The sequence below is a fragment of the Manis javanica genome, chromosome 8 (assembly GCF_040802235.1).
Source record: "Manis javanica isolate MJ-LG chromosome 8, MJ_LKY, whole genome shotgun sequence".
Classification (NCBI taxonomy): Eukaryota; Metazoa; Chordata; class Mammalia; order Pholidota; family Manidae; genus Manis; species Manis javanica.
The window spans coordinates 27454010-27476539 of record NC_133163.1 but is presented as its reverse complement, the minus strand read 5'-3'; the positions used below and the strand labels follow the sequence as shown (position 1 = coordinate 27476539).

The following is a 22530-nucleotide window of genomic DNA, read 5'->3' as shown; positions in this document are numbered from 1 at the left end:
CTGCCCCTTTAAGATTTCCAAAAAGGACCCGCCAAAACAAAACAACGACAACAACAAAACAAACGAACAAACAACAACAAAAAAATGGCTGCTTGTTTTTCTTTATTCTCCGGCGCCAGACTCAGGCACCCGCTCACCAGTCTTGCTGCCCTGTTTCCCTAGTATTCAGGTTCCTGTCCCTTTAAGGCTTCCAAAAAGCACTCGCCAAAACAAAACAACAACAACAACAACAAAAATGGCTGCTCACTTTTCTTTTGTTCTCTGGCGCCGGCCTCCGATATCCGCTCGCCGGTCTTGCTGCCCTGTTTCCCTAGTATTGGAGTCCCTGTCCCTTTAAGACTTCCAAAAAGCACTCGCCAAAACAAAACAAAACAACAACAACAAAAATGGCCGCTCGCTTTTCTTTTGTCCTCCGGCGCCTGGCCTCTGGTACCTGCTCACCGTTCTTGCTACCCTGTTTCCCTAGTATCTAGGACCCCACACATGCACTGTGTCTGCGCTCCGGTGAGGATGGCTGGGGCTGGGTGTTCAGCAGTCCTGGGCTCCCTCTCCCTCCCTGCTGACTCCTCTCCTCCCGCCCGGAGCTGAGGGGAGGGGCGCTCGGGACCCACCGGGCCGGGGCTTGTATCTTACCCCCTTTGCGAGGCGCTGGGTTCTCGCAGGTGTGGATGTGGTCTGGATGTTGTCCTGTGTCCTCTGGTCTTTATTCTAGGAAGAGTTGTATTTGTTATATTTTCATAGATATATGTGGTTTTGGGAGGAGATTTTCACTGCTCTACTCATGCCGCCATCTTGGCTCTGCCCAAGAGTTCACTTTTGACCATTTTTAAAAAAATGTTTCCTCCCTGTCTCCAAGGGCTATAAACCATTTAGCAGTCATGTAGATGACCTACTTACTGGCTATTTTCAAAATATTTTTTTTATAGAAATTAAACTGGGAAAGTAGAGGATTGTGCCATTTGAAAGTAGAGCTAAAGCTTGAGGTTCTGATGCATTTGTTCTTTGTTTTCTTTTTTTATAATAGCTTGAGGTGTAATTCACATACCCTCCAATTCTCTTTTCATAGTGTGCAATTTAGTGATTTTTATTATTTTCAGAGTTGTCCAGCCATCACCACAATTTTAGAACATTTTAATGTCCTCAAAAAGAAATACTGTACCCATTAGCAGTCATGCCCTACTTGCCTCCAAGCCTCACAGGCCTAGGCTACCACTAATCTACTTCCTGTCTTTATGAATTTGCCTAGTCTGGACATTTCATATAAATGGAATCATACAGTATGTCATCTTTGTGACTGATTCTTTGACTTAATGTTTTCAGTGTTCATCTATGTTGTAACATCTGCCAGTAACCCATTACTTTTTGTGGCTGAATAATTTTCCATTGTATATATTTATCTACTAAATATCTACATTATATTTATACACCAGTTGATGGATATTTGGATTGTTTATACTGTTTGGCTAGTATGAATTATGCTGCTATGAACATACATTTACTGGTTTTTCTGTGGTGGTATGTTTTTGTTCTCTTGGGCTTATAACTCAGAGTGGAATATGGTAACTCTACATCTGAGGTATTGAGGAACTTTCAGACTGGTTTCCATACTGGCTGCACCATTTTACATTTTCACCAGGAGTATACCAGGGTTCCAGTTTTTCCACATTTATACAAGTGCTTGTTACTGTTTGTTTTCAGAAATTATTATCCTAGTATTGTTTTCAGAAATTATTATCCTATTATTCAGAAATAATAATTTTTGAAAACTAGTGGGGGTGAAATGGTATCTAATTGTCTTTTAGAGTTTCATTTGCCTGATAACTAGTGATATTGAGCATGTTTTCATGTACTTACTGGCCAGTTGTATATCCTCTTTGAATAACTGTCTATAGTCAGATCATTTCCCATTTTAAAATTAGATTATTTGTGTTTTTATCAATGAGTTGTAAGAGTTCTATGTATAGTCTACAAACAAGTCCCTTCTCAGATATATAATTTGCAAACGTTTTCTCCCATTCTGTGTGTTGTCTTTTACTTACTTGATAATGTCCTTTAAAGCACAAAGGTTTTTAATTTTGGTCAAGTCCAGTTTGTCTGTTTTTCTTATATTTTGGTGTCATACCTGAGAAACCATTGCCTAATCCATGGTTCCAAAGACTATGCCCATGTTTTCTTCTAAGAGGTTTATAGTTTTAGCACTTGCATTTAGGACTTTGATCTAAAAATGTTATAAAAAATATTAAGTTTGTTTTTACATATACTGTGAGGTTGGGATCCAAATTTATTCGTTTGTATGTAGATATCCAGTTGTCTAAGCACCATTTGTTGAAAAGATTGTTCTTTTCCCATTGAATTATCTTGGCATTCTTGTCAAAAATCAATTGACCATAAAAGTGAGGATTTATTTTTGGTTTCTCAATCCTGTTCCATTGATCTATAGGTCTGTCCTTATACCAATACCACACTCTTGATTATTTTAGCTTTGTACTAATTTGGAAATTGGGATCTGTGAGTTTACCAACTTTTTCAAGTTTTTTTTTTTTGGTATCATTAATCTACAATTATATGAGCAACATTATGGTTACTAGAGTACCCCCATCATCAATTAAGTTCTTTTTTAAGATTGTTTTGGCTATTCTAGGTCTCTTGAATTTCCATAAGAGTTTTAAATTGTCAATTGTAAAGAAGTCAGCTGAGATTTTAATAGAGAGTGTATTGAATCTGTAAATGAGTTTGGGGAGTGTTGTTATCTTAATATTGAGATTATTCATGAATATAGTATGTCTTTCTATTTATTTAGGTCTTTAATTTCTTTCAACAAAGTTTTGTAGTTTTTAAATTGCAAGTTTTACACTTCAATTTGTTAAATTTATTCTTAAGTATTTTATTTTTTGATGTTATAAATGGAACTGTTTTCTTGATTTCACTTTGTTTGCTCATTGCTACTATAGAGGAATACAGTTAATTTTTGTATGTTGATCTTATATCCTGGAACTGTGCTAAACTCATTTATTAGTTCTAAAAGTATCTTAGTAGATTACTTAAGATTTTCTATAGACAGTGTCATGTCATCTGCAAATAGTTTTACTTACTTTATTTCCAATATGGGTGCCTTTTCTTTTATTATCTTGCTTTTTTGCCTTGGTAGAAATTCCAGTAGTGTTGAAGAAAAGTAGCAAGAATTGATGTCCTTCTCTTCTTCCTGTTCTTAGGGAGAAAGCATTAAGTATGATGTTACCTGTAGATTTTTTTGTAGATGTTCTTTGTCAGGTTGAGGGAGTTACATTTTATTCTTACCTTGTTGAGTGTTTTTATTATGAAAAGGTGTTGAATTTGTTGCATTTGTTCTTGATTATGCTTTACCATATACTGTAAACAAATATCCTGGTTTAATTATTACTTGGACTGGGTTGGGATTTCCTTCATACTGTAAAGAAGGGTTGATTAAAAATTTAAGTTATTAGTATAAATAAGATCATACTGGGTATATTACCCTTTAAAAAAGCTGTAAGAAATTTAGCTCACTTTGATATAATTCTTTGCATTCCTTATTTATAGTCCAGTCCTTGATGTTTATTTAGAAGTTTCAGTGGGACTATTATTTGGCTAAGTTTAATCACCTGCCATAGTTTTTGAAAACAACACATCATGTAAAAAGATTGAGACATCCGCATTCAAAGTTGGTACTTCATCCCATTTGTCTATATTGATGAAGTTGTCTGCACCAGAGACTATTTGGTACAACTCTTCTAGGAGGTGGTTCCAAAGAAAAACTTACCCTTCCAGGCTAGCTGTGGTACAGTGGACTTCTCTACCCTCTAGGCAAGCTAGGAATGTAATATTTGAAAAAGTGGCCACTTATATTTAGAAATTGTTTCCCATCTACATAAAATTCTAAATAGCAGCCCTGTTTTTTTATTTTAATCCATGAAGGATGGGAGGGAAAGAATAACTGGGACTCTTACACCCTGGATATTCCTCTTTGTGACCTGATATCAGAGTTATTTGTCTGGCATACTTTATAAGGCCTGTTCAGTCCTACTTTTGTGCATAATGGCTAAAAGTTAAATTAACAGCATTTGATGGAGGAGAAAAATCATCTAGCCTTTGACCTGTAGATGGCAGCATGAGTCTTACTGTACTACTAGCTTTTTCGCTATCCATTTCTCTAGAACTGGGTTTCTAACCTACATAAGAAAGTCTGGTGATTTTACCACACTATTTTACTAATTGTGTTGAAGGCTTGCTTTATTTTTAGCTTTTTGGTTTTCCTTTTCACACCTCCATCTTTAAAAAAAATTCTTTAGCAATGTATATTTTTCTGTCTTGTCAGAAATAACGTTTTGCTTTTGATTAAGAAGATTGGTAGAAAAAAGATTTCAAAAGTGTGGTAGTTTAATTTAGTAGCTTCCATACCTGTATATAAGACTCTCAGTTCTCTCATCTCAGCTTATCTTATTCTGTTCTTTGACTCTGCTGGTTATAGTGTGATACCAGACAAGGCCTTATTAAATTAAAGCAGTATTTGCTAAAATTGATGAAATAATCTTGGACTAATTAATCCTTCAAGAATTTGTTTTAAAATAAACTTTTTATTACCACAACATGGATGGCTCTTGAGGGTATTATGCTAATTGAAGTCAGTCAGACAGAGAAACATAAATACCATTGATTTCACTTACTTGGGAAATATAAAAAAACAAAAATAATGAAAAAAAAACAAATAGACTCATAAACACAGGGAATTAACTGGTAGTTTCCATAAGGGTGGTGGCTGGGGTACTAGGCAAACATAGGTGAAGGGGATTAAGAGGTTCAAACATCCAATTACAAAATAAGCAAGTCATGGGGATGAGAAGTACAGCATAGAGAAAATAGTAATACTGTAAAGGTTTCTATAGTGACAGGGGATCACTATATTGTACACCTGAAACTAATATAATATTGTATGTTAATTATACTTCAGTGAAAGAAGAGAATCTAAACAAAGTTCTATACAATACCTAAATAAATAAAGCATTCAAATATTTAAGCATGTTGAGTGAAGGGATGATAGCAAAAGAATGAAGTGTTCAATTTGGCAACTGTTTGAGTGCCCAGTTTGTGCAAGGCTTTGTAAGGGATAAGAAAATGAATAAGACATAATTACTGTCCTTGTGCAGATTGAAAGCTAGGAAGAAAAGGAGATAAGACAAATAAGACAAATGATTCTTAATAGAAGGTAGAGGAGATAAGTGCCACAAGAATACCAGGAACTATGGGGTAGGGAAGAAGAGGGCAATTACATTAGCTTGCTACAGGAATGGCAGATAAGTTTCTATTTTATATGTCAACATGGATTGATTAGTAAAGATTGCCTAGGGCCATTGAATTGAGAAAGATAGAGAAGGATCTGGATTAAGAGAAGTCAGTTAGTGTTGTCTGCTGTGGAGAAGGGAAAGGGGTGTGGTAATATTTGCTATTTCTGGATCATTGAAATAGACCTTAAAGAACACATAGGCAGGAGGAAATACTTCCAAACTCATTCTATGAGGCCAGCATCACTCTAATACCAAAACCAGGCAAAGACACCACAAAAAAAGAAAATTACAGACCAATATCCCTGATGAACATAGATACAAAAATACTCAACAAAATATTAGCAAACCGAATTCAAAAATATATCAAAAGGATCATACACCACGACCAAGTGGGATTCATCCCAGGGATGCAAGGATGGAACAACATCCAAAAATCCATCAATATCATCCACCACATAAACAAAAAGGACAAAAATCACATGATCATCTCCATAGATGCTGAAAAAGCATTTGACAAAATTCAACATCCATTCATGATAAAAACTCTCAACAAAATGGGTATAGAGGGCAAGAACCTCAACATAATAAAGGCCATATATGATAAACCTACAGCCAACATCATACTGAACAGTTAGAACTTGAAAGCTTTTCCCCTTCCCCAAGACAAGGATGCCTACTCTCCCCACTGTTGTTCAACATAGTACTGGAGGTCCTAGCCATGGCAATTAGACAAAACAAAGAAATACAAGGAATCCAGATTGGTAAAGAAGAAATCAAACTGTCACTATTTGCAGATGACATGATAGTGTACATAAAGTCCCTAAAGACTTCATTCTAAAACTACTAGAACTAATATCGGAATTCAACAAAGTTGCAGGATACAAAATTAACACACAGAAATCTGTGGCTTTCCTATACACTAACAATGAACTAATAGTGAAATTAGGAAAACAATTCCATTCACAATTGCATCAAAAAGAATAAAATACCTAGGAATAAACCTAACCAAAGAAGTGAAAGACCTATACCCTGAAAACTACAAGACACTCTTAAGAGAAATGAAAGAGGACAATAACAAATGGAAACTCATCCCATGCTCTTGGCTAGGAAGAATTAATATTGTCAAAATGGCCATCCTGCCCAAAGCGATCTACAGATTCAGTGCAATCCCTATCAAAATACCAATAGCATTCTTCAACAAACTGGAACAAATAGTTCAAAACTTCATATGGAACCACCAAAGACCCAAATACCTAAAGCAATCCTGAGAAGGAAGAATAAAGTGGGGGGGAATCTCACTCCCCAACTTCAAGCTCTACTATAAAGCCACAGTATTCAAGACAGTTTGATACTGGCACAAGAATAGACCCATAGACCAGTGGAACAGAATAGAGACCCCACACATTAACCCAAACATATATGGTCAATTAATATACGATAAAGGAGCCATGGACATACAGTGGGGAAATGACAGCCTCTTCAACAGTTGGTGTTGGCAGAACTGGACAGCTACATGTAAGAGAATGAAACTGGATCATTGTCTAACCCCATACACAAAAGTAAATTTGAATTGGATCAAAGACCTGAATGCAAGTCATGAAACCATAAAACTCTTAGAAAAAACATAGGCAAAAATCTCTTGGACATAAACATGAGTGACTTCTTCATGAACATATCTCCCCGGGCAAGGGAAACAAAAGCAAAAATGAACAAATGGGACTATATCAAGCTGAAAAGCTTCTGTACAGCAAAGGACACCATCAATATAACAAAAAGGTATCCTATAGTATGGGAGAATATATTCATAAATGACAGGTCCGATAAAGGGTTGACATCCAAAATACATAAAGAGCTCACGCACCTCAACAAACAAAAAGCAAAAAATCCAATTAAAAAATGGGCAGAGATGAACAGATAGTTCTTCAAAGAAGAAATTCAGATGGCCAACAGACACATAGCTAGTTATCAGAGAAATGCAAATTAAAACCACAATGAGATATCACCTCACACTAGTAAGGATGGCTACCATCCAAAAGACAAACAAAAATAAATGTTGGTGAGGTTGTGGAGAAAGGGGAACCCTCCTACACTGCTGGTGGTTATGTAAATTAGTTCAACCATTGTGGAAAGCAGTATGGAGGTTCCTCAAAAAGCTCAAAATAGAAATACCATTTGACCCAGGAATTCCACTTTTAGGAATTTACCCTAAGAATGCAGCACTCCAGTTTGAAAAAGACAGATGCACCCCTATGTTTATCGCAGAACTATATATAATAGCCAAGAAATGGAAGCAACCTAAGTGTCCATCAGTAGACGAATGGATAAAGATGTGGTACATATAATGGAATATTATTCAGCCATAAGAAGAAAACAAATCCTCCCATTTGCAACAACATGGATGGAGCTAGAGGGTATTATGCTCAGTGAAATAAGCCAGGCAGAGAAAGACAAGTACCAAATGATTTCACTCATATGTGGAGTATAAGAACAAAGAAAAACTGAAGGTACAAAACATCAGCAGAATCACAGAAGCCTAGAACAGTTATCAAAGGGATCACCGTCAGAACCCTAACAGTTATCAAAGGGAAAGGGACTGGGGAGGTTGGGTGGGAAGGGAGGGATAAGTGCGGGGAAAAAGAAAGGGGGCATTACAATTAGCATGTATAATGTGTGGGGGGCATGGGGAGGGCTGTGCAACACAGTGAAGACAAGTAGTGATTGTACCGCATCTTACTATGCTGATGGACAGTGACTGTAATGGGGTGTAGGGGGGGACTTGGTGAAGGGGGGAGCCTAGTAAACATAATGTTCTTCATGTAATTGTAGATTATTGATAACAACAACAACAAAGATGCTGAACATCATTAATCATTAGGGAAATGCAAACCAAAACCACAATGAGTTACCTATTTCACCCCCACTAAGATGGCTATACTTTTTTAAAATGAGAAAATAGTAAGTGTTGACTTACTGGAACCCTGATACACTGCTGGCAGGAATGTAAAATAATGTGGTCACTGTGGGAAAATTTGGTGGTTCTTCTAATGGTTAAATATAGAATTACCATGTAAACCAACAACTCCACTACTAAGTGTGTACCCAAAAGAATTGAAGACAAATACACAAACCAAACACTTATACATAACTGTTCACATTAGCACCATCCATGTTAGCCAAGATTTAGAAACAACCCAACAGAAGAGTGGATAAACAAAATGTGGTATATACATACAATGGAATATTAGTCATAAAAATGAATGAAATACCAGTGCACAAATGTTATTGAATTGTGCACTAAAAAATTCATTGTAAAAACGTGAATTTTACCTCATTTAAAGAAATGCATAGTGTGGTGTTTGACACCTACTAAGTTCCCAATAAATTTTAGATTTTATCACTGCCTCGTGTCACCTTATCAGTAATTTAGCTGTGTGACATTGGGCATCAGTTTCCTCAATTGAAAAATGAAGTTGTTGGACTAGAAAACCTCTTAAGATCCTTAAGCCATTAAAATTTTATTATTTAAGACATAGTATTTAATTCATTGTGTGGGGAAAGCCTGCTCTTACTCCTCTTGTGTGTTTCTCCTTTATTCTCACATTGCTATTACACTCACAACACTCTGACACCAGATGTGTGTGGGTTATTTTTCCCACACCAAGCAATTCTGAAACACCAGCTGTATGTCATACAACTTAATTCTGACACTATCTCCCTAGAGATAGCATGAGATCCCACAAGTTAAAGGCTCAGTCCCACAGGTCCCTCCCTTCAGTGCCAATCACAAGTCCAAGTGGTCATTTGTGCCTCTCAACCGAGCAGCTATAAGTCAGACATTGCCACTACTTCCTCATCAGGTTCGATTAATTTGCTAGAGCTGCTCACAGGACTTGGGAAAACAGTTTACTCACTGCTTACCAGTTTATTATAAAAGGATACATTAAAGGATACAGATGAGCATCCAGCTGGAAGAGATGCATTGGGCAACATATGTGGGAAGGGGCACAGAGCTTCCATGTCCTCTTCAGACAAACTACTCTCCCACCACCCCATGTGTTCTCCAACCCAGGAGCTCCCAAACCCCATACTTTTGGGATTTTTATGGAGCTTTCATCATGTAGGCATGATCGTTCATTAATTCTGTTTCCAGCCCTTCTCCCTTCTCTGGAGAATGAGGTGTGAGGCTGAAAATCCCAAGCTTCTAATCATGGCGTGATCTTCCTGGTGAACAGCTCCCACCCAGGACCTTCAAGAGTCAACTCATTAGAACAGAAAACACTGCAGTCACCCAGGAAATTCCAAGGTATTTCTAACACTCTGTGTTAGAAACTGAGATCAAAGATTAAATATTAGAACAAAAGATGTTCCCAGCACTTTTGCAACATAGGAAATTACAAGGGTTTTAGGAGCTGTGTGCCAGGAATCAGGTGCTGAGACCAATATATACATATTTTTTCTATTATCTCTCATGCATATAGCAAATACTGGTTGTATACCTTCTGGGTACTGTGCTGGACACCAAGGACTTAGCAGTAAGTAAGACAGAGATGGTTCCTACTGTCGTAGAGCTAACATGCTAGTAGATAAGTCATTACACAAATACTCGCTGATAAATTGTTTTAAGTACCATGTAGGCCAGGGATGAAGCAGGCAGGGATAGTTCTCCTGAGAAAAAGATATTTAGGTATGAAGAATGAGTAGGAGTTAACCAAGTGAAGGGAACAGAGATAAGCTTTCCAGAGGGGAAGTCTGACAGAGGGAAGGAGCATAGTGCATCTGAAGAACTGAAAGAAGGCTAGTATGACTGGAACTCAGTAACTGCCAAGATAGACAAAGGCTGGACCATGTAAGATTCCTTGGTTGTGTTAAGGATTTTGGACATTATCCTAAGAGCACTGGGAATTCATTGAAGGGTTTAAGCAAGCAATATTCAATTTCTGGCCATGTAGAGAATGATTTGGAGGGGGACAAGAGAGGAGGAACTAGGGAGACCAAGGAGGACGTCACCACAAAAGCCAAGGCTATAGTACCTACAAGTAGGGTGTTACTAGTGGACAGAGAGAGAACTCACTGAATTTGAGAATGATATGGAGAAAAGAATAAGTCTTGATCAGTTTGTCTGTGGGAGATGAGAGGGAGGAGAGGGAGGTACCAAGGATGACTCCTGGATTTCTCCCTTCAGCATTTGTCCATAGCATGCAAAGAACAATGGCAGATCTGCTCTGGGCTGAGGTGGAGTATCAGGGACTAGATTCATCTTCCCACCTGAAACAATTTTTTTAAATGACAGAATATATGAAACAGTGGTTTTTAGGATACTGGACATCCAGCAACCAAGGACAGTGATCCCTGCAAGATACAAAGTAAATGAGATGAGCCCTGTGACTGTCCCAGTGTACTACTCTGAGGGTTTCCAGGCTGTGGTGCAGGGAGGGGGACCCAGGCAGAGACCAGCACACTCTCTGAGTTGAAGAAACAGAGCTAAGAGTCTGGAGAGACCAAGGCAGCTAGAGTTCACAGCAAAGAGTACCAGAGAGGAGAGGGCTGCCTAGAATGAGATTGAAAGAGGATTCTAGAGTATTCAGGTGAGTACTGATCAGCACATTCATGTGAGGAACCTACTGGAGGCTGAAGAGAGAACCATCTGATAAGATATGCCAACCATAGTGGTTGGCAGGGCCAGTGACAGTGCCTTCTCTCACCAGCCACTGGAAAAATTTCATCATTCACAGGACTCAGAAGGATTTTGCCTCAGTATTTTGAATACTTGTCAAAACTTACCAGACTATACTTAAAATATGTGCAGTTCACCATATATGAATTATGCCTCACTAAGACTTTTTAAAAAGAACAATGGAGAGGAACGGTTTTTGCCATGGGGTTTGGCTTAGAACGTTAATTGGAGACATGGTGTAGGCAGTTGAATGTATGGACGTATTTTGAGTCTAGTGGTAAAGGGAGTTTGGAAAGGAAAGAGGAATGAGTAGAAGGTAGGAAATGGAAATCAGAAATGTAGATCATGCTTACAGAGTTTGGCTGTTAAGAGGGAGAGATGGTGGTAGCCAGAGGGAGAAATGGAGTTCATGTTTATTGTTTGCTTTTAGGCAATAGACATATATGTTTACATTCCAGTGGCAAAGATGGAAGATGGATGAAAAGGGATGAAGCTTGAAAGGTTAGGGTTTAGAGCCCAGGTGCATTGGCCTTAGAGTGGAAGAGAACTACTGTATCTTAACAAGAGGGATGAGAGAATAGATGAAGATGCAGGTTTGTGAGTTGGTGGGATGATGAGATATGTTGGATCACAGAGTTTCCTTTTCTGTATCTCTAATTTAAATTACGTGAGCATATATAAGGAAATGAAGTAATTCAATATGCTTTTCTTTTTCTTTTTTAAATTGTTAGATTTTATTTTTTGGAGCAGTTCAGGTTTATAAAAAATTGAACAGATAATACAGAGAGGCTCATATATCCCTTTCTTCTCTCCCCCAACCCAGTTTCCCCTATTATTAACATTTTGAATCAGTATAGTACATTTGTTACAGTTGAGCCATTATTGCTACATTAATTAAAGTCCACAGTTTACATTAGGGTTCACTCTTTGTGTTGTACAGAAATACGGGTTTTGATAAATACATAATGCCATGCATCCACCATTACAGTATGATACAGAATAATTTCACTGCCCCAAAATTTCTCTTTTCATCCCTTCCTTTCTCATGTCTCTCCAAACTCCTGGCAACCACTGATCTTTTTTTTTTTTTTTCCAATTGCCTTTTATTTTGTTCTCTCATAAATAATCCAATCATTCATCCACAGTTTTGAAATTTCCCCTTAATAACAAATTACATTATTATAATTTTTGTGTCTGCCCTTCTATTTTGGTCCAGTGATCAGCAACATATTCCACATACATATGAAACTTTCTAATTGATTTTCATATTAAAATATATGTTTGTATTTTTCTCTGCAAGTTTCATCTCCCCAACCCCACCACACACACACACACACAGAGTCATTCATTTTGAATTTTTGGCTGATTTTACAAGCTTAATCTTCTGATTAACTTTTGGAATAATTTTTAACAATTCTTCAATAGCAGTTGTATTAAACTGAAAGATTAATTTCATGAGTCATGGGTATTTTGAAATCAAATTAACTATTGTATAAAGCTTGGGATGTTTTTAATTGCAAGCAACTAAAAACCAAATTCACACTGGCTTAAGACATTAATGTGGACACCACTGATCTTTTTATTGCATCTACAGTTTTACTTTTTCCAGAATATCATATAGTTGGAATCATATAATATGTAGCTTTTTCAGACTGGTTTCTTTCAGTAAGTAATATGCATTTAAGTTTCCTCTCTGTCTTTTTGTGGCTTGATAGTTCATTTCTTTTTTTTTTTTTTTTTTTTTGAGAGGGCATCTCTCATATTTATTGATCAAATGGTTGTTAACAACAATAAAATTCAGTATAGGGGGGGTCAATGCTCAATATACAATCATTAATCCATCTCAAGCCTAATTCTCATCAGTCTCCAATCTTCTGAAGCATAACGAACAAGTTCTTACATGGTGAACGAATTCTTACATAGTGAATAAATTCTTACATGGTGAACAGTACAAGGGCATTCATCACAGAAACATTCGGTTTTGATCACGCATTATGAACTATAAACAATCAGGTCAAATATGAATATTCGTTTGATTTTTATACTTGATTTATATGTTGATCCCACATTTCTCCCTTTATTATTATTATTATTTTTATTTTCAATAAAATGCTGAAGTGGTAGGTAGATGCAAGATAAAGATAGAAAACATAGTTTAGTGCTGTAAGAGGGCAAATATAGATGATCAGGTCTGTGCCTATGGACTAAGTATTAATCCAAGCTAGACAAGGGCAGCAAGACATCCACGGATGCAGAAGATTTCTCTCAAAGCAGGGGGGATGAGGTTCTGAGCCTCACCTCTGTTGATCCCCAATTTCTCACCTGATGGCCCCCCTGCAACTGTGCCTGTCTTAGGTTGTTCCTCCCTTGAGGAATCTTACCTGTCTCTGGCTAACCAGTCATCTTCCGGGGCCATACAGGGAAATATAAAGTTGGTAAGTGAGAGAGAAGCCATATTGTTTGAAAAGGTTAGCTTTTTACTTCTTTGCAGATTTATGCCCTGTGGCTTCTATGCCCAGCACTTGTCTCGAGGTATCTTTACCACCTGGAGGAATTATGATACTCGGTAAATTCGATATGAGGCACGAATCCTATTTAAGGGTTGTAATTAGGAAGGAAGAAGAAAAGCTATAGAGGTAGCATATGGAAGAAAACATGGGAGGATTGATTATTTCTTTGACATATCTTCTTGTAGAGTACCTTAAGCATGTATAGGTTTTAAACTACTAACTAATTTGCACACACATATTAACATAATAGGAATACGGTGACATAAACAAAGCAAATCTATAATTACCATCCATCTCCAGTGAAGCCAAGAAAACTATTTAGGCACCCTAGGCATTTGTGAAAATTTGTCTATGATATGATGGATATTGTCCTACTATACTTGAACAGTCTGAGAAAAATCAGACAAATTAAAGCAGCCCATTTCTGGGATCTGTTTACATCCCATATGTTCTTTTAACCGTAGATAGTCTATAGTCACAAGATTTTGGAGTGCTACAACTTGCACCCCTCCCAACTACTGGTTGAGTTCCAACAGTACAGATCTGGTCAAATTCATTGTCTCACTGTATGCACATGCCAGCCTAGACATCTCCCTCCTCATTCCAATGGCAAGTCCAGGAAACGGTGGGGTGGACGCAGCCACAACCGCAGCATCGCCCGGATCCCTGTGGAGGCTTTTTGATGATCATCCCCTGGCACGAGTCCTCCAGGGAGTGCTGATGCCGGAAGCTCCTCCTCATATCGTATCTTAGTTCATTTTCTGGGTATCCAAGCTAGGCCTTGATCTTCTGCATAGAAACAAACAGACCCTTTGCCCACACTTTGACATGCCCTCTATACCACTGTGCAGAACTCATTGGAGGTCACCACATAGGAACTGCTTTTTTTTTTCCTTTTTATTAAGAGAAAGGAATATTATCAGAAAAGAGTACCTCCATAGCTGATCATCTGACACCCTTTAAGTAATCAACATTAAGGATATTTAAAGCATGCATTGATCTTTGATTTACCAATAGTTTTATCCTATCAAGGAGTAATCCCCCTTTTCTTTCTTTCTTTCTTTTTTTTTTTTTTTATCTTTAATCTACACTTACATGAAGAGTACTATGTTTACTATGCTCTCCCCTATATCAGGTCCCCCCTAACAACCACATTAGGGTTACTGTCCATCAGCTTAGCAAAATGCTGTAGAATCCCTACTTGTCCTCTCTGTGTTATGCAGCCTACCCTCCCCTTTCTCCCTCCCCCCCATGCATGCTAATCTTAATACTCCCCCTCTTCTTCCCCCCCTTATCCCTCCCTGCCCACCCATCCTTCCCAGTTCCTTTCCCTTTGGTACCCGTTAGTCCATTTTTGGGTTCTGTAATTCCACTGCTGTTTTGTTCCTTGTTTCTCCTTTGTTCTTATACTCCTCAGATGAGTGAAATCATTTGGTATTTCTCTTTCTCCACTTGGCTTATTTCACTGAGCATAATACTTTCCAGCTCCATCCATGTTGCTGCATATGGTTGGATTTTTCCACTTCTTATGGCTGAGTAGTATTCCATTGTGTATATGTACCACATCTTCTTTATCCATTCATCTACCAATGGACATTTAGGTTGCTTCCAATTCTTGGCTATTGTAAATAGTGCTGCGATAAACATAGGGGTGCATCTGTCTTTCTCAAACTTGATTGCTGCGTTCTTAGGGTAAATTCCTAGGAGTGGAATTCCTGGGTCAAATGGTAGGTCAGTTTTGAGCATTTTGATGAACCTCCAAACTGCTTTCCACAATGGTTGAACTAATTTACATTCCCACCAGCAGTGTAGGAGGCTTCCCCTTTCTCCACAGCCTCGCCAACATTTGTTGTTGTTTGTTTTTTGGATGGCAGCTATCCTTACTGGTGTGAGGTGATACCTCATTGTAGTTTTAATTTGCACTTCTCTGATAATTAGTGATGTGGAGCATCTTTTCATGTGTCTGTTGGCCATCTGTATTTCTTTTTTAGAGAACTGTCTGTTCAGTTCCTCTGCCCATTTTTTAATTGGGTTATTTGTTTTTTGTTTGTTGAGGCATGTGAGCTCTTTATATATTCTGGACGTCAAGCCTTTATCGGATCTGTCATTTTCAAATATATTCTCCCATACTGTAGGGTTACTTTTTGTTCTATTGATGGTGTCTTTCGCTGTACAGAGGCTTTTCAGCTTAATGTAGTCCCACTTGCTCATTTTTGCTGTTGTTTTCCTTGCCCAGGGAGATATGTTCAAGAAGAGGTCACTCATGTTTATGTCTAAGAGGTTTTTGCCTATGTTTTTTTCCAAGAGTTTAATGGTTTCATGACTTACATTCAGGTCTTTGATCCATTTTGAGTTTACTTTTGTATATGGGCTTAGACAATGGTCCAGTTTCATTCTCCTAAACGTAGCTGTCCAACCCATCTGTTGAAGAGACTGTCATTTCCCCATTGTATGTCCATGGCTCCTTTATCAAATATTAATTGACCATATTTGTTTGGGTTAATTTCTGGAGTCTCTAATCTGTTCCACTGGTCTGTGGCTCTGTTCTTGTGCCAGTACCAAATTGTCTTGATTACTATGGCTTTGTAGTAGAGCTTGAAGTTGGGGAGTGAGATCCCCCCTACTTTATTCTTCTTTTTCAGGATTGCTTTGGCTATTCGGGGTCTTTGGTGTTCCATATGAATTTTTGAATTATTTGTTCCAATTCATTGAAGAATGTTGCTGGTAATTTGAGAGGGATTGCATCAAATCTGTATATTGCTTTGGGCAGGATGGCCATTTTGACGATATTAATTCTTCCGAGCCATGAGCATGGGATGAGTTTCCATTTATTAGTGTCCCCTTTAATTTCTCTTAAGAGTGACTTGTAGTTTTCAGAGTATAAGTCTTTCACTTCTTTAGTTAGGTTTATTCCTAGGTATTTTATTCTTTTTGATGCAATGGTGAATGGAATTGTTTTCCTGATTTCTCTTTCTATTGATTCATTGTTAGTGTATAGGAAAGCTACAGATTTCTGTGTGTTAATTTTGTATCCTGCAACTTTGCTGTATTCCAATATCAGTTCTAGTAGTTTTGGAGTGGAGTCTTTAGGGTTTTTTTATGTACAGTATCATATCATCTGCAAATAGTGACAGTTTAACTTCTTCTTTACCATTCTGGATTCCTTGTATTTCTTTGTTTTGTCTGATTGCTGTGGCTAGGACCTCCAGTACTATGTTGAATAACAGTGGGCAGAGTGGGCATCCCTGTCTTGTTCCCGATCTCAGAGGAAATGCTTTCAGCTTCTCGCTGTTCAGTATAATGCTGGCTGTGGGTTTATCATATATGGCCTTTATTATGTTGAGGTACTTGCCCTCTATTCCCATTTTGCTGAGAGTTTTTATCCTGAATGGATGTTGAATTTTGTCAAATGCTTTTTCAGCATCTATGGAGATGATCATGTGGTTTTTGTCTTTCTTTTTGTTGATGTGGTGGATGATGTTGATGGATTTTCGAATGTTGTACCATCCTTGCATCCCTGGGATGAACCCCACTTGGTCATGGTGTATGATCCTTTTGATATACTGTTGAATTCTGTTTGCTAATATTTTATTGAGTATTTTTGCATCTACATTCATCAGGAATATTGGTCTGTAATTTTCTTTTTTGGTGGGGTCTTTGCCTGGTTTTGGTATTAGGGTGATGTTGGCTTCATAGACTGAGTTTGGGAGTATTCCCTCTTCTATTTTTTGGAACACTTTAAGGAGAATGGGTATTATGTCTTCTCTGTATGTCTGATAAAATTCTGAGGTAAATCCGTCCGGCCCCGGGGTTTTGTTCTTGGGTAGTTTTTTGATTACCGTTTCAATTTCTTTGCTTGTAATTGGTTTGTTTAACTTTTGTGTTTCTTCCTTGGTCAGTCTTGGGAGGTTGTATTTTTCTAGGAAGTTGTCCATTTCTTCTAGGTTTTCCAGCTTGTTGGCATATAGGTTTTCATAGTAGTCTTTAATAATTCTTTGTATTTCTGTGGAGTCTGTCGTGATTTTTCCATTCTCATTTCTGATTATGTTGATTTGTGTTGACTCTCTTTTTCTCTTAATAAGTTTGGCTAGAGGCTTATCTATTTTGTTTATTTTCTCAAAGAACCAGCTCTTGGTTTCGTTGATTTTTGCTATTGTTTTATTCTTCTCAATTTTGTTTATTTCTTCTCTGATCTTTTATATGTCCCTCCTTCTGCTGACTTAAGGCCTCATTTGTTCTTCTTTTTCCAGTTTCGATAATTGTGATGTTAGACTATTCATTTGGGATTGTTCTTCCTTCTTCAAGTGTGCCTGGATTGCTATATACTTTCCTCTTAAGACTGCTTTCGCTGCGTCCCACAGAAGTTGGGGCTTAGTGTTGTTGTTGTCATTTGTTTCTATATATTCCTTGATCTCTATTTTGATTTGTTCATTGATCCATTGATTATTTAGTAGCATGTTGTTAAGCCTCCATGTGTTTGTGAGCCTTTTTGTTTTCTTTGTAGAATTTATTTCTACTTTTATACCTTTGTGGTCTGAAAAATTGGTTGGTAGAATTTCAATATTTTGGAATTTACTGAGGCTCTTTTTGTGAGCTAGTATGTGGTCTATTCTGGAGAATGTTCCATGTGCACTTGAGAAGAATGTATGTCCTGTTGCTTTTGGATGTAGAGTTCTATAGATGTCTATTAGGTCCATCTGTTCTAGTGTGTTGTTCAGTGCCTGTGTGTCCTTACTTATTTTCTGCCCAGTGGATCTATCCTTTGGGGTGAGTGGTGTGTTGAAGTCTCCTATAATGAATGCATTGCAGTCTATTTCCCTCTTTAGTTCTGTTAGTATTTGCTTCACATATGCTGGTGCTCCTGTATTGGGTGCATATATATTGAGAATGGTTATATCCTCTTGTTGGACTGAGCCCTTTATCATTATGTAGTATCCTTCTTTATCTCTTGTTACTTTCTTTGTTTTGAAGTCTATTTTGTCTGATATTAGTACTGCAACCCCTGCTTTCTTCTCACTGTTGTTTGCCTGAAATATGTTTTTCCATCCTTTGACTTTTAGTCTATGCTTGTCTTTGGGTTTAAGGTGATTTTCTTGTAAGCAGCATATAGATGGGTCTTGCTTTTTTATCCATTCTATTACTCTGTGTCTTTTGATTGGTGCATTAAGTCCATTTACATTTAGGGTGATTATTGAGAGATATGTACTTATTGCCATTGCAGGCTTTAGATTCGTGGTTACCAAAGGTTCAAGGTTAGCTTCTTTAGTATCTTACTGCCTAACTTAGCTCACTTATTGAGCTGTTATATACACTGTCTGGAGATTCTTTTCTTCTCTCCCTTCTTATTCCTCCTCCTCCATTCTTCATATGTTGTGTGTTTTGTTCTGTGCTCTTTTTAGGGGTGCTCCCATCTAGAGCAGTCCCTGTAGGATGCCCTGTAGAGGTGGTTTGTGGGAAGCAAAATCCCTCAGCTTTTGCTTGTCTGGGAATTGTTTTATCCCACCATCATATTTAAATGATCGTCGTGCTGGATACAGTATGCTTGGTTCAAGGCCCTTTTGTTTCATTGCATTAAGTATATCATGCCATTCTCTTCTGGCCTGTAGGGTTTCTGTCGAGAAGTCTGATGTTAGCCTGATGGGTTTTCCTTTATAGGTGACCTTCTTCTCTCTAGCTGCCTTTAAAACTCTTTCCTTGTCCTCGATCCTTGCCATTTTAATTACCATTTGTCTTGGTGTTGTCCTCCTTGGATCCTTTCTGTTGGGGGTTCTGTGTAATTCCATGGTCTGTTCGATTATTTCCTCCCCCAGTTTGGGGAAGTTTTCAGCAATTATTTCTTCAAAGAGACTTTCCATCTCTTTTCCTCTTTCTTCTTCTTCTGGTACCCCTATAATACGAATATTATTCCTTTTGGCTTGGTCACATAGTTCTCTTAGTGTTGTTTCATTCCTGGAGATCCTTTTCTCTCTCTCTATCTCAGCTTCTATACGTTCCTGTTCTCTGGCTTCTATTCCTTCAGTGGCCTCTTGCATCTTATCCATTCTGCTTATAAATCCTTCCAGGGATTGTTTCACTTCTGTGATCTCCTTCCTGACATCTGTGATCTCCCTCCGGACTTCATCCCATTGCTCTTGCATTTTTCTCTGCATCTCATCCCATTGCTCTTGCATTTTTCTCTGCATCTCTGTCAGCATGTTCATGATTTTTATTTTGAATTCTTTTTCAGGAGGACTGGTTAGGTCTGTCTCCTTCTCAGGTGTTGTCTCTGTGATCTTTGTCTGCCTGTAGTTTTGCCTTTTCATGGTGATAGATATAGTTGGCAGAGCTGGTACAAGTGACCGCTGGAAGAGCTTCTCCTCTTGTTGGTTTGTGGCCTTCCTCTCCTGGGAGAATAGCGACCTCTAGTGGCTTATGCTTGTCCGCTGTGCACAGGCAGGGCTTCTGCTACCTGCCTGTTTGCTATGGAGTTTATCTCCACTGTTGCTGTGGGCGTGACCTGGCTGGGGCTGCTCCTCCAAAGTGGTGGAGCCCCGTTGGAGGGGGAGCGGCCGGGAGGCTATTTATCTCCATAAGGGGCCTCTGTGCTCCCTGTTGCCCAGGGGGTTAGAGTGCCCAGAGATCCCCAGATGCCCTGCCTCTGGTCTAAGTGTCCTGTCCTGCCCCTTTAAGACTTCCAAAAAGCACTCTCCAAACCAAAACAACAACAGCAACAATGAGAGAGGGAACAGGAAAAAAAAAGAAAAGAAAAGGAAAAAACATGCGAATTTTTTTTTTTCCCCTCTGGCGCCGGTCTCAGGCACCCGCTCACTGGTCCTGCTGCCCTGCCTCCCTAGCACTGGGGTCCCTGTCCCTTCAAAGCTTCCAAAAAGCACCCGCCCACTGGTCCCGCAGGGAAAAACGCGCGATATTCCTTGTCTTCAGGCCCCGGTCCCAGGCACCCACCTGCTCACCGGTCCTGCTCCTCTGCCTCCCTAGCACCGGGGTCCCTGTCCCTTTAAGGCTTCCAAAAAGCACTCGCCAAAAAGAGAAAAAAAAAAAGGGGAAAGACGCGCAATTTCCTCTGTCCTCAGGCGCCGTTCTCAGGCACCCGCCCACAGGTCCCGTAGGGAAAAACGCGCAATAATCTTTGTCCTCAGGCGCCGGTCCCAGGCACCCGCTCAGTGGTCCCGCCGCCCTGCCTCCCTAGCAACGGGGTCTCTGTCCTTTTAAGGCTTCCAAAAGCATTTGCCAAAAAGAGAAAAAAAAAGGGGGAAAGCGCGCGATTTCCTCCATCCTCAGGTGCCGGTCCCAGGCACCCGCTCACCGGTCCCGCCGCCCTGCCTCCCTAGCAACGGGATCCCTGTCTCTTTAAGGCTTCCAAAAAGCACTCTCCAAAAAAAAAAAAAAAAAACCGCTCCCGTTTCTTTCCACCCGCCGGGAGCTGCGGGGAGGGGTGCTCGGGTCCCGCCGGGCCGGGGCTTGTATCTTACCCCTTTCGCAAGGCGCTGGGTTCTTGCAGGTGTGGATGTGGTCTGGATGTTTTCCTGTGTCCTCTGGTCTCTATTTTAGGAAGAGTTTTCTTTGTTATATTTTCATAGCTCTATGTGTTTTGGGGAGGAGATTTCCACTGCTCTACTCACGCCACCATCCTGGCTCCGCCTCATCTATATGCTTTTAATGTAGAAAGGCAACCGAAATTTCAACTTGATTTAGGAACTAAGTTTTTTATTCTTAGGTACTCTGGTTCCTTGTTTGCCTCTCAGCCATCCTACAACAAATAACCAGCCCAAATTCCCTGCCCCATCAATCAGTGTGCTTTGTTAAATACTACACTTGGGCTTTTCCTGGGTTTTAGCAATCTTGTGTATTCTTAGTGTCAGCTTAGAATTCCTAAATGCAGGAATGTCTCTGATTGAAATTTAAAGAACCGAATGAATTTTGTATTTACAAAGTGACATTTTAAAAAATTAAAGGCAGTTTTTTGATGTTAAAGATCTGTTTGGAGTTCCTTAAACTTTTCAAAATAACATCTAGCGTGGGGGAAAACAGCTTCTAAAATGTAAAAGCTCCACTGGGTTTTCTTTTGGATAAAAATGGTCTTATAGTATTGTAGAGAGATTAGAAATGGTATGAGCAAATTGCTTATTTAAGGTCTAAGCAAAGCTAATAAATTGTAGTGCTAATGATGCAACTATATATGTGTTTTATGTCATAGACTATGAGAATAAGAGATAGTACTTATCTAACAGAAAATAATTGCTAAAGTCATAGAATCTTTTCAATAATTTATTTTTTTAAAGTTAAATATGAAATTAATTTTTTTGCTAACAAAAACAACATGTATTCACTGTAGAAAATAAAAAGAGAGTACAATCACCCAAAATAGTAGTCACTTTTAATATTTTGGTTGAACACTCATCCAAATCCACTAAACATTTATAAGAGCTATTATACACATATATGTATGCATGTATATGAGTTTTACATACTTGGTGTCATGCTATTCTTGTTCTACAACATGCTTTTTTGACCTAGTACATTGTGAACATCTTTCAATACCCATGAAAACATAGTAAAGTCATCAGTGTTATGACTGTGCAGAATATCATTATACAGGCATACCTCATTTTATTGCTCTTCGCAGATACTGCATTTTTCAAATTGAAGACGTGTGGCAACCCTGCATCACACAAGTCTGTTGGCACAGTTTTTCCAATAGCATTGCTCACTTCGTGTCTCTGTCACATTTGGGGAATTCTCACAATATTTCAAAATTTTTTATTATTACATTTGTTATGGTGATCTGTGATCAAGGATCTTTGACGTTACTATTATAATTGCTTTGGGGCACCACGAACTGTGCCCATATAAGATGATAAACTTAATGTTGTGTATATTCTGACTGATCCACAAACCAGCCGTTCCCCTCTCTCCCTCCCTCTGGGCTTCCCTATTCTCTGGCATACAACAATACTGAAATTAGACCAAGTAATAACCCTACAGTGACCTGTAAGTGCTTAAGTGAAAGGAAGAGTCAATTGATTTGGCAAACTTCATTGTTGTCTTA

The 22530-nt window shown here is 38.6% G+C and overlaps 1 protein-coding gene across 9 annotated transcripts in view; it reads left to right on the top strand.

Annotated features, from left to right (window-relative positions):
* LIN52 (lin-52 DREAM MuvB core complex component) overlaps positions 1 to 22530 on the top strand; it is a 165392-nt gene that overhangs the window by 30996 nt on the left and 111866 nt on the right. Inside the window, exon 6 of one of the 9 annotated variants that reach the window (XM_073242131.1) lies at positions 22108 to 22522. The exons of the other annotated variants lie outside the window; for them this stretch is intronic. Within the exon in view, the coding sequence (XP_073098232.1) occupies positions 22108 to 22265 (158 nt within the window). The 3' untranslated portion in view covers positions 22266 to 22522. Of the gene's footprint in view, positions 1 to 22107; positions 22523 to 22530 lie in introns of those variants that run through there. 9 annotated transcript variants of the gene reach the window in all.